The 12,384-nt window shown below is 36.2% G+C and overlaps 1 protein-coding gene across 9 annotated transcripts in view; it reads left to right on the top strand.

The window, feature by feature from the left end:
• SPIDR (scaffold protein involved in DNA repair) overlaps positions 1–12,384 on the top strand; it is a 206,925-nt gene that overhangs the window by 187,780 nt on the left and 6,761 nt on the right. For 5 of the 9 annotated variants that reach the window (XM_062570385.1, XM_062570378.1, XM_062570381.1 and 2 more), the window contains 5 exons: positions 1,731–1,818; positions 3,171–3,314; positions 3,412–3,471; positions 6,975–7,173; positions 8,320–8,472. In XM_062570385.1, coding sequence (XP_062426369.1) covers positions 1,731–1,818; positions 3,171–3,314; positions 3,412–3,471; positions 6,975–7,173; positions 8,320–8,472 — 644 coding nt within the window. Of the gene's footprint in view, positions 1–1,730; positions 1,819–3,170; positions 3,315–3,411; positions 3,472–6,974; positions 7,174–7,773; positions 7,792–8,319; positions 8,473–12,384 lie in introns of those variants that run through there. The other 4 variants (XM_062570386.1, XM_062570387.1, XM_062570383.1 and 1 more) reach the window with 4 other exon arrangements.

Here is a 12,384-nt window from a genome sequence, read left to right as displayed (position 1 = left end):
AGGACACAAGTAATTGAAGGTAATCTACCTGATGTCCTAAATATGCTGATAAGAGATTGCAAGCTGGAAGAGAACTACAGAATAAGGGACAACTTCATGTCTCATGTGCAAGCTTCAAAACACAGATTTCAGTGAGAGATCTATATATGGTCTGTGTGGAGAAGTGATTATAGCCAAACTTCAACAACATAGCTTGTTTGCTATAACTTGATGTATATGTGATCTCTGTGCATACACACACACACATACACACACACACTTCCACTGAGCAGTGGTCCTCATATGACTGTGGAGAGGAAATCAATCTGTACAATACAGGACAGAAAATGTCACCCTTATTAAGGAATCAAAAAGTGGTCAGTTTGCTGAAAAGTCTCTTCTGGTGGTTGGTCCACCAGGCCCAACAATGTATTAACATTGTATTATAGATGATACATGATGCTTTATGAAGAAACATCAAAGATGTTCACTCACTTACAGATACCCAAAGTATAAATACTTAAGGATCAGGAGAAAGACTAGAGAGATACAGAAATAAATAAGAATTAGTAACCTTAAGCAGAAGTGAACTTTAAGCAGAACTTAATGGAAGAACTTCCTTAACTCCTTTAGGGGAAGCAGCATGTTGCAAGGTGCTTCGGGGCTGTACACTGAGTATGCTTTTCCAGCAGTTTTGTTCAGGAGCGAGTAACACCTTTAGCAAGTGTTTGACTTCATTTCTAGAGCTGTTCCAGGACTAGTGGCTTTCTTAATTTGAGGGACAGACTGCTTGTTCTGGAAGGCAGTGTGGGGTTAAAATCCAGATCTCTGTGACTTGACCATACAGAACATTCCCGGAGAACTAGGACAAAATAATTAAGAGCTTTAATTCCAAAAGACCTGCCTTTTCAAGTTGGTTTGTAGTTATTTCCACTCCCTCAACTCTTTTTGGCCTCTGCCTTGGACGTTGCTGCCTTTACTGCCTGCGTTATGTATCAGCTGACCAAGTAGCTGCTGAACTCCTGCAGATTCCAGCTTTGAATGCTGAAACTGGAGAATTTGTGCCGGTTTACCCTAATGTGCTGGGGTGTTAATTTTATGTTTGTTTCTGAAGAAAAAGTGGGAAACTTGCAAAAATAAATAAATAAATAAAATATAGCTAAATTACGAGGGGTGTAGGAAGGAGATAGATCTCTGCATGTTTGTACTCCAAGGTCTGAGTGCATTTAAGATAACAAAATCTTGACAGTTTTTGTACTAGATGTTCATGGCTGATCATTGCAGACTTTCGTAAAAGCAGTTATGATCAGCTGATAGAGAAAAGCAAGAAACGATAGAGGCAAAACATTTTGTTCAATCTACCAGTAAAAAATGCTGGGTGGTGAAGCTGTCAAGAAGTTGTATTGGTATTAGTGTCCTTTGTAAGGTAGCATTTACCCCAGTTTCTCTGAATTTTATCATGCTGCAGGCTGTTCATGTCACAGAATTAAATATGACTTGCTTGTCACTGAATGTGATGTATCCATTCCCTTGCTCTCCACCCTGCAGCAGAAATTATAGAGTTTTAATTAGACCAAATCAAAACCAGCTTCTAAAAAACAAATGTGATTTAAAATTGTTTGCATAATCATGCAATGGTTTGAATTATATTAATCTTTTAAATTGATATTCAAATAATTAAATGGATGTTTTAAATATAGCATATAATACTGGAAAACATTTAAAACCTGATTTTATTTTTCTTTTTGAAGGACGTTAGGACTTTTTAGTCTGATAGACAGTTTGTGGCCTCCAGTCGTTCCTGTAAAAGTTCCTGGACAAAGTCAAGACTCTGAAATGGTAAGTCATAAATAAAAAGTTCAGACCTTAGCCATAAAAGCAAGATTGAAACCGAGTGAAACTGCAGTTCTCTCCTTGATTTTCCCTTGATCTTCTCAGAGGAATGGATTGCTTTATGTGTAAAAAAAAGTTGTGGACAACAGAATGAGAGTATTTATGGATGGGGCAAAGCTCTTAAATGTTGTTTAGCATTGTTATGACTTTTATGCGTTCTTCATTGTCTCTATTTTACTAGCAATCTAAAAATGGGGGAAACTTTCCATAATCATGAAATTTACACTTCTGTCATGAGTCTGAAAAACTCTTTAATTCTAAGGAAGATCAAGACTTACAGTTTCCTATCACAAGTTTTTGGAAGAATGGGCTTTTTAGTTGTGATAAATTTTTTCTTGATAAAAACAGTATAGTTTTATGCAAGCAGATAGAGTTTTATACATAGAAACATAAATAATATTACTAACACACTGATAATGTTGGGAAGAGTTCTGTGGAACTGACTTCCTTTGAGCCATATGTACATTCAGTTTTCTTATTTAATACTGTCGGAAGCAAACAGAACTTAGTTTGATGTCTTTTTGCCTCTTTTTCCTTATGCAGGATTTTTTCAATGGCTTTTTTTAATAGATTTTTATTTCTTTCAGTAAGTGAAATGATTTATTAACAGAAAACATGCCTAGAACAGTATTTTACCAAATACACAGTGAAAATGATTTTGTTGTATTGTCTTTCATACCTGAGAAGCTGTTCTAGTTTGAGATCTCATTAAATGGAGATCGATAAAGTTGTTACGTCACAGCACTTTTTAAGGAGGAAAGAAAAATCTGGCATAGCACAAAGAGAAAAAATTTTGTAGTTCTGAGTTCCTGTTCTTCATTATCTCCTTGTGCCGTCCTGGATTTAATTTGGCAGCTTTAAAAGTTCTTCAGCTGTTTACTATCACAAAAACCCACCCACATGCAAAAGTCTCCAAATCTCAGAGAAGTTACGGATATTAAAAAAAATATATATACTAGGGCACTCCTACTATGTTATAAAAAAACATAAAAACAACAGCCACCTTGAAATAGTCACAGTGTTTGCCAAGTGTGCCAAATCATGAGATGTTTTTGTGATGAGGATCAATGTCAGGTTCTGGAAAGAATGATGCACACAAGCTGATTTCACTTGTAACATGTGAATGTTGTTTTATAAAATCAACTTATGCTTCAGAAAGTTGTTGTTATCTTACCATATAATTTTGGTTTTCCATCACTCTTAAAATGTTATTTTTTTTAACTGTCATTATAAACACTGACTGACTAAATTAAAGTGCCATTTTTAAAGTCTTATTTCTTTTCCTTACTTTTTAATAGATGACAACTAATCTGCCTCCTCCCAGCTTCTGTTATATTCTTACTGTTCAGTCTGGTGAAATACATGTGAAAGTAGATGAGGAAGAACAGATTTCTAACTTGTACCAGCCACCAGCTGTTCATGGTCTAAAGGAAATTCTTCAGGTAATCGGTTTTAGAGGTCAGGTAACAAATATTTTGTAACATTAACTTTCCAATGCCATACTTGTCTCATTCCCTGTTTTTGCACAATTGTTTCCAGATTGACGGTTGTAATGTACGCTGTAGCTTTTGGGCACGAGTGCTATATCTAAGGCCACAGGTAATCTTTTCATTTTGCAATGAAATATATTTAAATTCAGTATAATGTATGTGCAAAGAAGCCAGCATTTATCTTGTTCAGAGGAAAAACAATTTTCTTCTGGATTTTTCTGTGAATGGGTGCAATGAATTGAGTTTTCAATCTCAGTCCCATTTAGTCTAGAAGATGAATTATTTATCAATTAATTGTTATATAATCAGAGAGAATATTTCACCCAGGATTTTGGTAAGTTGCTTCCAGCGAGTTAGTTGAGACTTCCAGTGAAGCTAAATACTTAAATACATATGAAAAGTTCCCAGCCAGTTGAGTGTCTAGGGATAGAATTTAGCAGACGGTGGTTATATAAAAATACAGTTTTGCTCTTTGCATGCAAGTGGACCATTCTTGTTGACTTCAAGAGAAGCCCCTCAGGCAAATTTGGCTTTTATGGTCCAGTTAGTAGAAAAGGAGGAACTCTTAGGTAAATACATCTGTCATCCATATTATGTTGGAAAGCTTATAATTATGTTTTATTTATTTGTTTCTGAATGATGCTACAATTTTCTTCAAAATGTTGCTAACTCTCTTAGTAGTTAAAGGCATTTTTTGTTCCTGATTTATTTATTTTTTCCTGGCGACTGGATCCTAGTATAGCCAGCACAGAATTCTGGTGGAGGATAATTTGTAATTGTCCATCAGCTCCACAGAAAACAAAGTATGAATTGAAGCATATGAACCAAAGACAAAGAAATTCCACAATGGACAGCAAAATAGCTGGAGATGCTCCCCACCACTGTGAGACCTAAATTTAATTTTTATCTTGTCCTCTCGCTTCGGCAGCCAGAGCTTTACAATTTGATTTTTAGACAGGGAGTACTTTTACCTTCCATGATGGGGAGTTATCTTCTCCCACTTGGCAGTGTTTTTTCCGTGGTAAGTGACACCAGGACATTTACATACATTTGAAATTACAGCCGGTTCGATGAGATCTTTAGGATGTTAGTAGAAAGATGGACATATGTATGTGTGGACTTGCTGTATTTCCAGGAAAACTGTTTTATTTAAATATATATATATCTATTACAGAGATTAGGTAGTGATATCTTAGCTAGACATTTTTGGTTTCTGGTATGAAACCAAAACCATCCACATCTTAGACGCAGTGTGCCATCAGTATTATTGTGTAGATGCACTTTATCACTAAATTAGAGAAAAGATGAAGTACCCAGGAATAGATACGGTTTTGAAGAACAGGGGGTTTTCTAATAGAAAAAAAAAAAAGTCTATGATTTCTTACTGCTCTTGGAAAGTTTATTAGCTGTCTTATTTAATGGCTATTCACAGAACTATAAGCACTAAATTTGCATAAGAGAACAATATTGACCTCATAAATTTTTGAAAGTAATAATCAAAAAGCAATAGAAGATATTTAAGTTCTGCATAACTGCTCTACAAATGTAAGTGTACACACCCGTTGTTAGTGTATCAGTTGCCTGATCCTTCCAGAAGATTGTCACAAATAGCAACTTGTTTACTGCCAGGAAGATTCATCCTTCCCATGCAAAATCATCATGCTAGATTATGTGAAGGGACTTATTTTGCAGACTTTTTATTAAAGAATCTGCTACACGGGTTAATTCAAATACGCTTTAAAAATAATATTTATTCTATGTAGCTGCAGTATTCTGAGATGCTTCATTTGTTTAAAAGAGGAATGGAAATATGCTTTTATTATTACTCAGAATCTGTACTGCGGTGCAGAAGGAATATGAGGAAATATATTCCATCTGTGGTTGAGGAGCTGTCCTTCCTTATAACTCAATCCTGCTGCTCTTTGTCTGTTGTGTCCTCTCTGTTCAGAACAAATTGTCACACATAGCAAGATGATGATTTTATACTAACTTGTGATTTTTGCTGTTATTATTATTTACTTCTTGCATGATTCTTCTGAAGGCCAGCCTTTAATGTGTTAGTAGCTCTCATGGGACAGCATTAGAAATCCTGTCTTTGAAGCTGCTTTAATACTGTCTGTGTAGAGGAGGCACTCCAATGCATGTAGCTGCTATAGAAAGAAACTACGAAAATGCGATAGGCAGCATATATTGTATTAAAGGATAACCATAACAGCTGAGTTATGAATTTTACCAGTCATTATTTGCATTTGTTCAAGAGCTGTTAAAATGACCAAAAAGCTGTTTTAGTATGGTTAATGGTTTCAAGGTTTGAATTCAATTGCAGATTAAAAGTTAGGGTTCTCATTGCATTGCATTATGACTGAGAAATGCTAATTTGGAAATAAAATATTTATGTGGTATGTACCTTACCAATCACTGTAGTATTTAAATCTCATTTATATATTTTAAATATGAACTTCTATTTCTATTCTAATAATGAAAATTGTTTAAATAAAGTAATTTAATTTCAGTTAAACATTTTATTAGAATATTAGAAATATTAGAATCTTAAAAGAATGCAAGCTGCTTGAACTGGTAAATGTGAAATATGTTTTGTTATTAAACAGTTTTTCTAAAACATGATAGAATTCACATACACACACAAATTATAAAAGTTTTATTAAAAAGAAAAAAGAAGAAAAGCATGGAGGGTCAAATTGTAAGCCATCTGATTTTGTTAAAGAGACTGGAAAAAGCATTGATATGTATATAATGTTTGTCTACTCTGTCTTGTTCTCATCGTAATATAAAAAAATTTTCAAACGCAAGTGCTGGTTAATTGATTTCAGATATGAAGCTTGGCATAAAATGTAGGTGTTGTTGGTTGTGACATCATTTGTTTGAATAGACCTTATTTTAACCATACCAGAATATTTTTATACCTGTCTTAAACAGGCAGGAAATTTTTATTATTATAGTAGAGTCCTGTGTTTCTTATGAGTTAAACATTTTATTCTTCTTTCCTATTCCTCTCATTTATTTTTCTTTCCTACTTCTGTGTATCATTCAAAAAATTAGAGATGTGTTTATTCAACAGAAAGAAAAATTCCCAGCTTTGTAACTTATAGCAGCTATTAGCCAAGGAATGGTGCTCGTGAGAATCAGAGAAGAATACATGGAAAATTTGCTTACATGGAAAAAAAAAAAAGTAGTAGTCTTAGCCTTTCTTTTATTTTTATGGCAAAAATCATTTAAGTCTTTGTTCATAAAAACAGACGATTAGCTTTTTATAAACTATATTTTCAGATCCCAAATACACTCAAAGTGAGTTCAATTAAGACATGATAGTTGTTTAAGGTAAAGCCAAGATCCCAGTGGTTCAACCTGAGAAGGTCTATTTAAGGTAGAAGATGTTAGTTTGTATATGCATTAAGGAAAAAAAAAAAAAAAAAAAAAAAAAGACATTCCAATAAAGCTTTCATTCATTTTCCTGTACAAACCCTAAATGTAGTAGATTATGTCAGTTTTATTAGTTACTTTAAAAATGTTATTGTAGCCTTTCATTCTTCTAAAAATTAATGACTGTATTCCAATTTTGTATCTTTTTGTTTGTTTGTTTGGAAACCATAGACAAAACATAATGTTCCTATAAATCAAAGGGAGATTTGGCTGTTTGTGACCGACTTCACGTTGCAAAACATGGTTCACGTAGTTCCAAAAGTTGTCGCTGTGTCAGTTGCTGCGTCCTGTGTTCTCGGTACGGAGGTGAGGGAAGCCCTCACTGTCGCCTCGCGCCTCGTCTTCTTCAGGGACGCACTGTGGGGAAATGGTAAGCTTTATTCGTGGCTTTGAAGCAGCTGGAATCAAACTGAAATAACATCCTCGTCTCTGTCACTGCAGTAAGTGATCTACAGAGATTTTCATTCTCAGGTGAAGATGAAACATGGCAAGTTCTGGATGAGAAATTTGAAGGGGGTGTAATTATAGGTTTTCTGTAAGTTTTTGGTTTTTATAGTTTTGGCTTGATCTCCAAATTAAGCGAGAAATTAAGTGATCTTACTGTATGTCCACTGATATGTCTGTCTGTCTTCCCTGATGACTGTTGAATTTAATGACTAGTGTCAATCGAATTTGATAGCTGATAGAAGACTCAAAGATATTAGGAATATTGGTTTCATAGTTTTGATGTTCTTGCAGAAACTTGTTTTATTGAACTTGCTACCTCTAAAAGGAGTAAGATGGTGAATCCAGAGACTTTATTGCTGTGTTTCCCTAGGCACACAACTTTTAGAAACTATCCTACACCATCTTAGCAGTGAGCCTTTACCACTACACAGATCATAAAGAAGATAATTCGCTTCTCTGTTCATTCTGTAGTTGCTCTTTTGTTAGGCTCACCTATCGTTTCATTTGTTGCATCTGTATGTAGTTGACATCTGAAGTCAGTGGCCTTCAGTCACTTCCAAATATAAGTGGATTGGAAGCACCGAACTCTGTAAATGGCTGTGTCCCCTGTTACTGTATCTGCTAACCTGCCTGATTTCCTTTCCTAGCCATCATACTCAGTTCATGCAAACAGAGCAAAAGAATCTCTGCTTCAGAGAATAAAATATTGCATGTACCTTCTCTTTGTATTGTTTGAAATAAAGTAAGCACACTGGAAGAGGTGTTCAGACCGATTCCTGAGGAAGGGACAATAACTGCATGTTTCCAGGGAATCTGTTACAGTCTGCTCTGAACGGAGTCCGCTTCTCTTTTGCCGTGTTAGAATTTTTTTGTGGAATCCTTTTCCCCAGGAGTCACAAAGTGATGCATGTATCACTGAAAGCAAAATATTTTGTTGTGGAGAAAACCTGATGGTGTCTGTCCATCTGCTTAGTAACTGGCAGAGTTCATTGTCTTTATTGGCCATGACAATTAACGTGGTCACCTTCTTCCTTGTTACTGTGCTGAACTGAAATGTCTTTGTTGGCAGGTAGGATTATTTGTGTTGAACGTACTGTTCTCTTATTACAAAAGCCTCTTTTGTGCTCGGCTGCTGGTGCTGACCTCGGTGAGCTGACTGGCCCTGTCAAACTCGATGAGCTGGATTCTGCCACACCGGCCAATTCCGTCTGTACTGTAAGAGGTTTGTATGGCCTTTTCTGAAATGAATGAGCTTAATTCTTTGTGTTCACTTTAGTCTTTCAGGTCCGCATATTGATTTCTTGCACAAACGGTGTACAGGGATATAAAAGCGTAGTACTGCTGTAGGTCATTAGGATATTTAAGCTTTTATACCTCTTTGTGGGTTCTGTTTGTCTTTTATTGGCCAAGCTCTGCTTGGCTGCTGCTCCCACTCACTGATACCCCAGAATAAATGTTTGATGTACAATCTGTTTTATTATATTCCTTCCTACACCGTCTTCTTTCAGGAGCCTTCTGTTCACACCAGCCTTGTTGATATTGGCAGCACTAAGGTATACCAACATTTTTCAGGCAGATAGATAGCCAGATTCTGAATAGTAGGGATTAGCTTCTGCTTTCCCTGAAGCTTTGCTGAAATAGGACGATTTAATGTTTCACCATAGAGATTTAGCATAACTTGGCCAATACTTGCTTACCTCTTTGGATCACTTTTTTGTCTAATACTTCAGTCCTACCACCAACACGAAGAAACATTTCTTACAATATATTTTCTAACTTTTCCTAGTCGTTCAGAAACATTTCTTACAGTGCGTGTTCTAATGCTTTGTCCGGTCAGCCTTCTCAGTTGTGGCATACCTGTAAGGAAAAATTCTTAAAAGCCCAACAAATTGAGGCTTTCAAAGATAATTTCATTTCTTAATTTAACTCTTAAGATTACAGTAATCCTTGTAGAAAATTCTTGAGACTGACTCACATTTACACCTTCAAGTATTCACTTAAACATTTGAAATGTTCTATAAAATAATAGCAAATAATGGTTCTAAAGTGTAGTAATGAATACTTTCAGCTGTAAAACAATATACTAAAAAAGTGGTTTTGGTATAAGTGTCTGAGTGTTTTTAAACACTCAGAGCCATTACTACTCTTTTGGTAGAGCCACCCGTTAGCAATGTCTCTGTGATTAATATATGATTACATTGCACTGACAAATCTTAAACTCTGAAATTGCATAATGAAAAACAAGCACAACTACAGGCACTTCGCTCTAAGCCTTGGTCATTATGCACAGCTCACATGAATATTGTGAGTTTCTTGAAAGGTGTTTTTGTCGCCAGTTATGAAATACTTTTTGCCTTTTTTTCAGCCTTTCCAGTAGTTATGCTAACAGTTATCACTTCCCTGCTCTTACTTTTTATATACCAATCATAAGAAGTGCCTTTCTTCTTTTGTCCAGGTGACAGTGTATATAATAGAATAAAGCAAAATATGTCTTTGTTCTTTCTTTTTCCTGTTAAGCAAAGAAAATATACCTTTGTGATTCTTTGTGTAAACAAGCATTTCCTTTACGTACCTTAGAAGTGTCGGGCTTTCCCTGTTCTTCATTATATGAGGAAGAATGACAACCTTAATCCTACAGTCTTGTGTTTGTCTAGCTTAATCTGAAAATTTGTCTAGGGTAGCTGTTATCAGTATGCTCCCATACTTTTGTACTGATGTAGGATATAAAATACCTTCTTTAATATTTATGCTAGTTCTACATACAGATAGCCTTCATTTTCTTTTTTTGTGTGTGTTTGCTATTGTAACTAAAATTGCTTAATAGCATTTATGATAGGTATTCACTGTTTTGAAAGTTGGTTAGTTAATGTTTACATCTTTCTAATGAAGAAATGAAGTTAACAGCATTAACCCTACTTTGTTGGTGGGAACATATGTATCCAATGGAGTAATTCATGCAGGAAAAATTATCCTCTGTGAAATTCCCTCACTGTCTCTATCTCTTCTAGAAAAACTCCTAGAGTTATTAATTGGGCTTTCAGTGAGATGCAATATGTCCTTTGCTGCAATGTTAGTTCTGTTTCTTTGTGCCCTCCTTTTGCTTCCTGTACTTCTGGTCAACTACGTACGCTGTACGTAGGCCTCCTCGCACTTAACACCCAAAGGTGCTGCAAAGGCTCTCCCTCCTCCGGAAGCATTGCTTCTGCCCATTCTCTTCCTGTCCCTGCTGCTCCTCCCGACGCTCAGAGATTTGGCAGTGTACCTTCTTAGTGAAGCTTCACTGAAAAAACATCTTTTTAGTCACTGAAAAATGTAGGTGGTCATTCAACCCCCCATCCAAGGATACAGCAATTAATTACAGCATCAGCACCTCTACAGATGCCAAGTTTGGGAGGAGGGCAGGGGCACTGACCATACTGCCTGCCAGGGTTAGGCAGACGAGTCATTATTTGGAAGGGAAGTTTAGGAAAGACTTTATCAGGTGTATAAATAGAATCATAGAATAACTTTGTTTGTAGGGAACTTCTGGAGTTTGTCTAGTCCAAACTCCTGCTCAAAGCTGGGCCAAGTACAGAGTTGCATTCAGGATGCTCAGGGCCTTGGTCCAGTCACATTTTGAATCTCTCCAAGGATGATGATCCCGCAGCCTGTGTGGACAAGCTGTTCCAGGACTCAGCCTCTCTCACTGGGAAGAATTTTTTGCTTATATTTAATTGGAATATTCCTTGTTGCAACTTGTGTTTAATTATTTTTATTAGTGTTCTGCCAATGAAATTTTCCAGTAATACTTGATCAGATTCTTCCTCCCCCTCAAAAGGGCAGTGTTGTAATCCAAACAGATCCACTGAGTTAGTCAGAAATCTTTGTTTCAGAGAGACTCGGTTGTATCACTCTGAGATGGACAGTATGTTACTCTTCAGCAGAGGAGTGAAAACCTGTGGTAGCTTACTACTGGAAAGTTTATTCTTCTTTTGAAAACGGAGCTGTTGCTCTCGGCTGTGAGCTCAGGGCCAGCAGATTTTCTCATCACTGTGCATTGCAAAGTAATTTCTGGCTTCTTTTTCCTGTATTGCAGTGGTCCGGATGACTTAAATTTTGTCAATTCATGCTGTGCAGAACTACTTTTCCTCCTAATATTCTTATGAGCAGATTCTAGGTAGTTCATGCCACATATATGGCATGGGAATATTACCGGAGTAATGATATTTTCCTGGTATCTGACTTACTTACATTTAGTGATTGAATTTCATATTGGATATTTTTATATTTCATCCCTTACTCATATTTTTTTCAGTTGTCCTGAACAAATGAGATTAATTATCTTGCTTAAGTCTCAGTTTTTGACTGAACTTTTTCCCTTTCTATTCATTAATCAGGGTAACTGATCAGAAAAGAAAATAAATGTAGCTTTTCATTTTTTGAGCCTTCAGCCAGAATGGTACTTTTAATCCTCAGCTCTCCTTTGCATTCCTCACGAGAGATCTGTTTGGCCAGAGGTTGTTTTGACTGAGCTATTATCAGTCTCTTCTTGATGGTGTTGACCACAACACAGGAAAATGCAGAGTAGATGCGAAAATCAACTTAAGGCTATATGTTTCCATTTAAAAGAAGGATCTCAGGAGAGCATCTGAAAGGTCTCTGAAAGTCAAGGGAAATCTAAAGTCTTGACAAAGGCATGCAGCAGTTGACTCAGGATATACATGCAGGCTGCAAATGGCTGTCACTGGATTATTGGATCTGTTACTGCTTTGAGTTGTATTTGTTCAGTCTTTAGTGATTTTCTGTGGCACCACAAGGGGACTGGCATCAAAATAAACCTTTGCACTACGCACAGGCTAGTCAGTATGATCTGATTCGTTTCCTTCCAATGCATTTGTGTTTCTTGTGCCTTTGTATCCTGCAGCTGCAATGTAGTACAAAACTGAGGGAGAGGCGACTGAAAAGGCTTAGAGGGAAGAAACAGATCTGCCTAAAAAAGTTATGTTAAAATGAAAAAGTGAAATTGTGTGAAAAAAAAAGAAACTTATTCAGCAAGCTAATTTGATAGTTTTAGTAGTTTTTCATGAACAGAGGAAACATGCCTGTGCTGTGGCAGGAAGTGTCCTACATCGTAGTAGCTGATGGAAACACTTAG

Source organism: Rhea pennata, chromosome 2 (genome assembly GCF_028389875.1).
Source record: "Rhea pennata isolate bPtePen1 chromosome 2, bPtePen1.pri, whole genome shotgun sequence".
Taxonomy (NCBI): domain Eukaryota; kingdom Metazoa; phylum Chordata; class Aves; order Rheiformes; family Rheidae; genus Rhea; species Rhea pennata.
The sequence above is the reverse complement of the archived record's forward strand: the minus strand, read 5'-3'. Positions and strand labels throughout refer to the sequence as shown.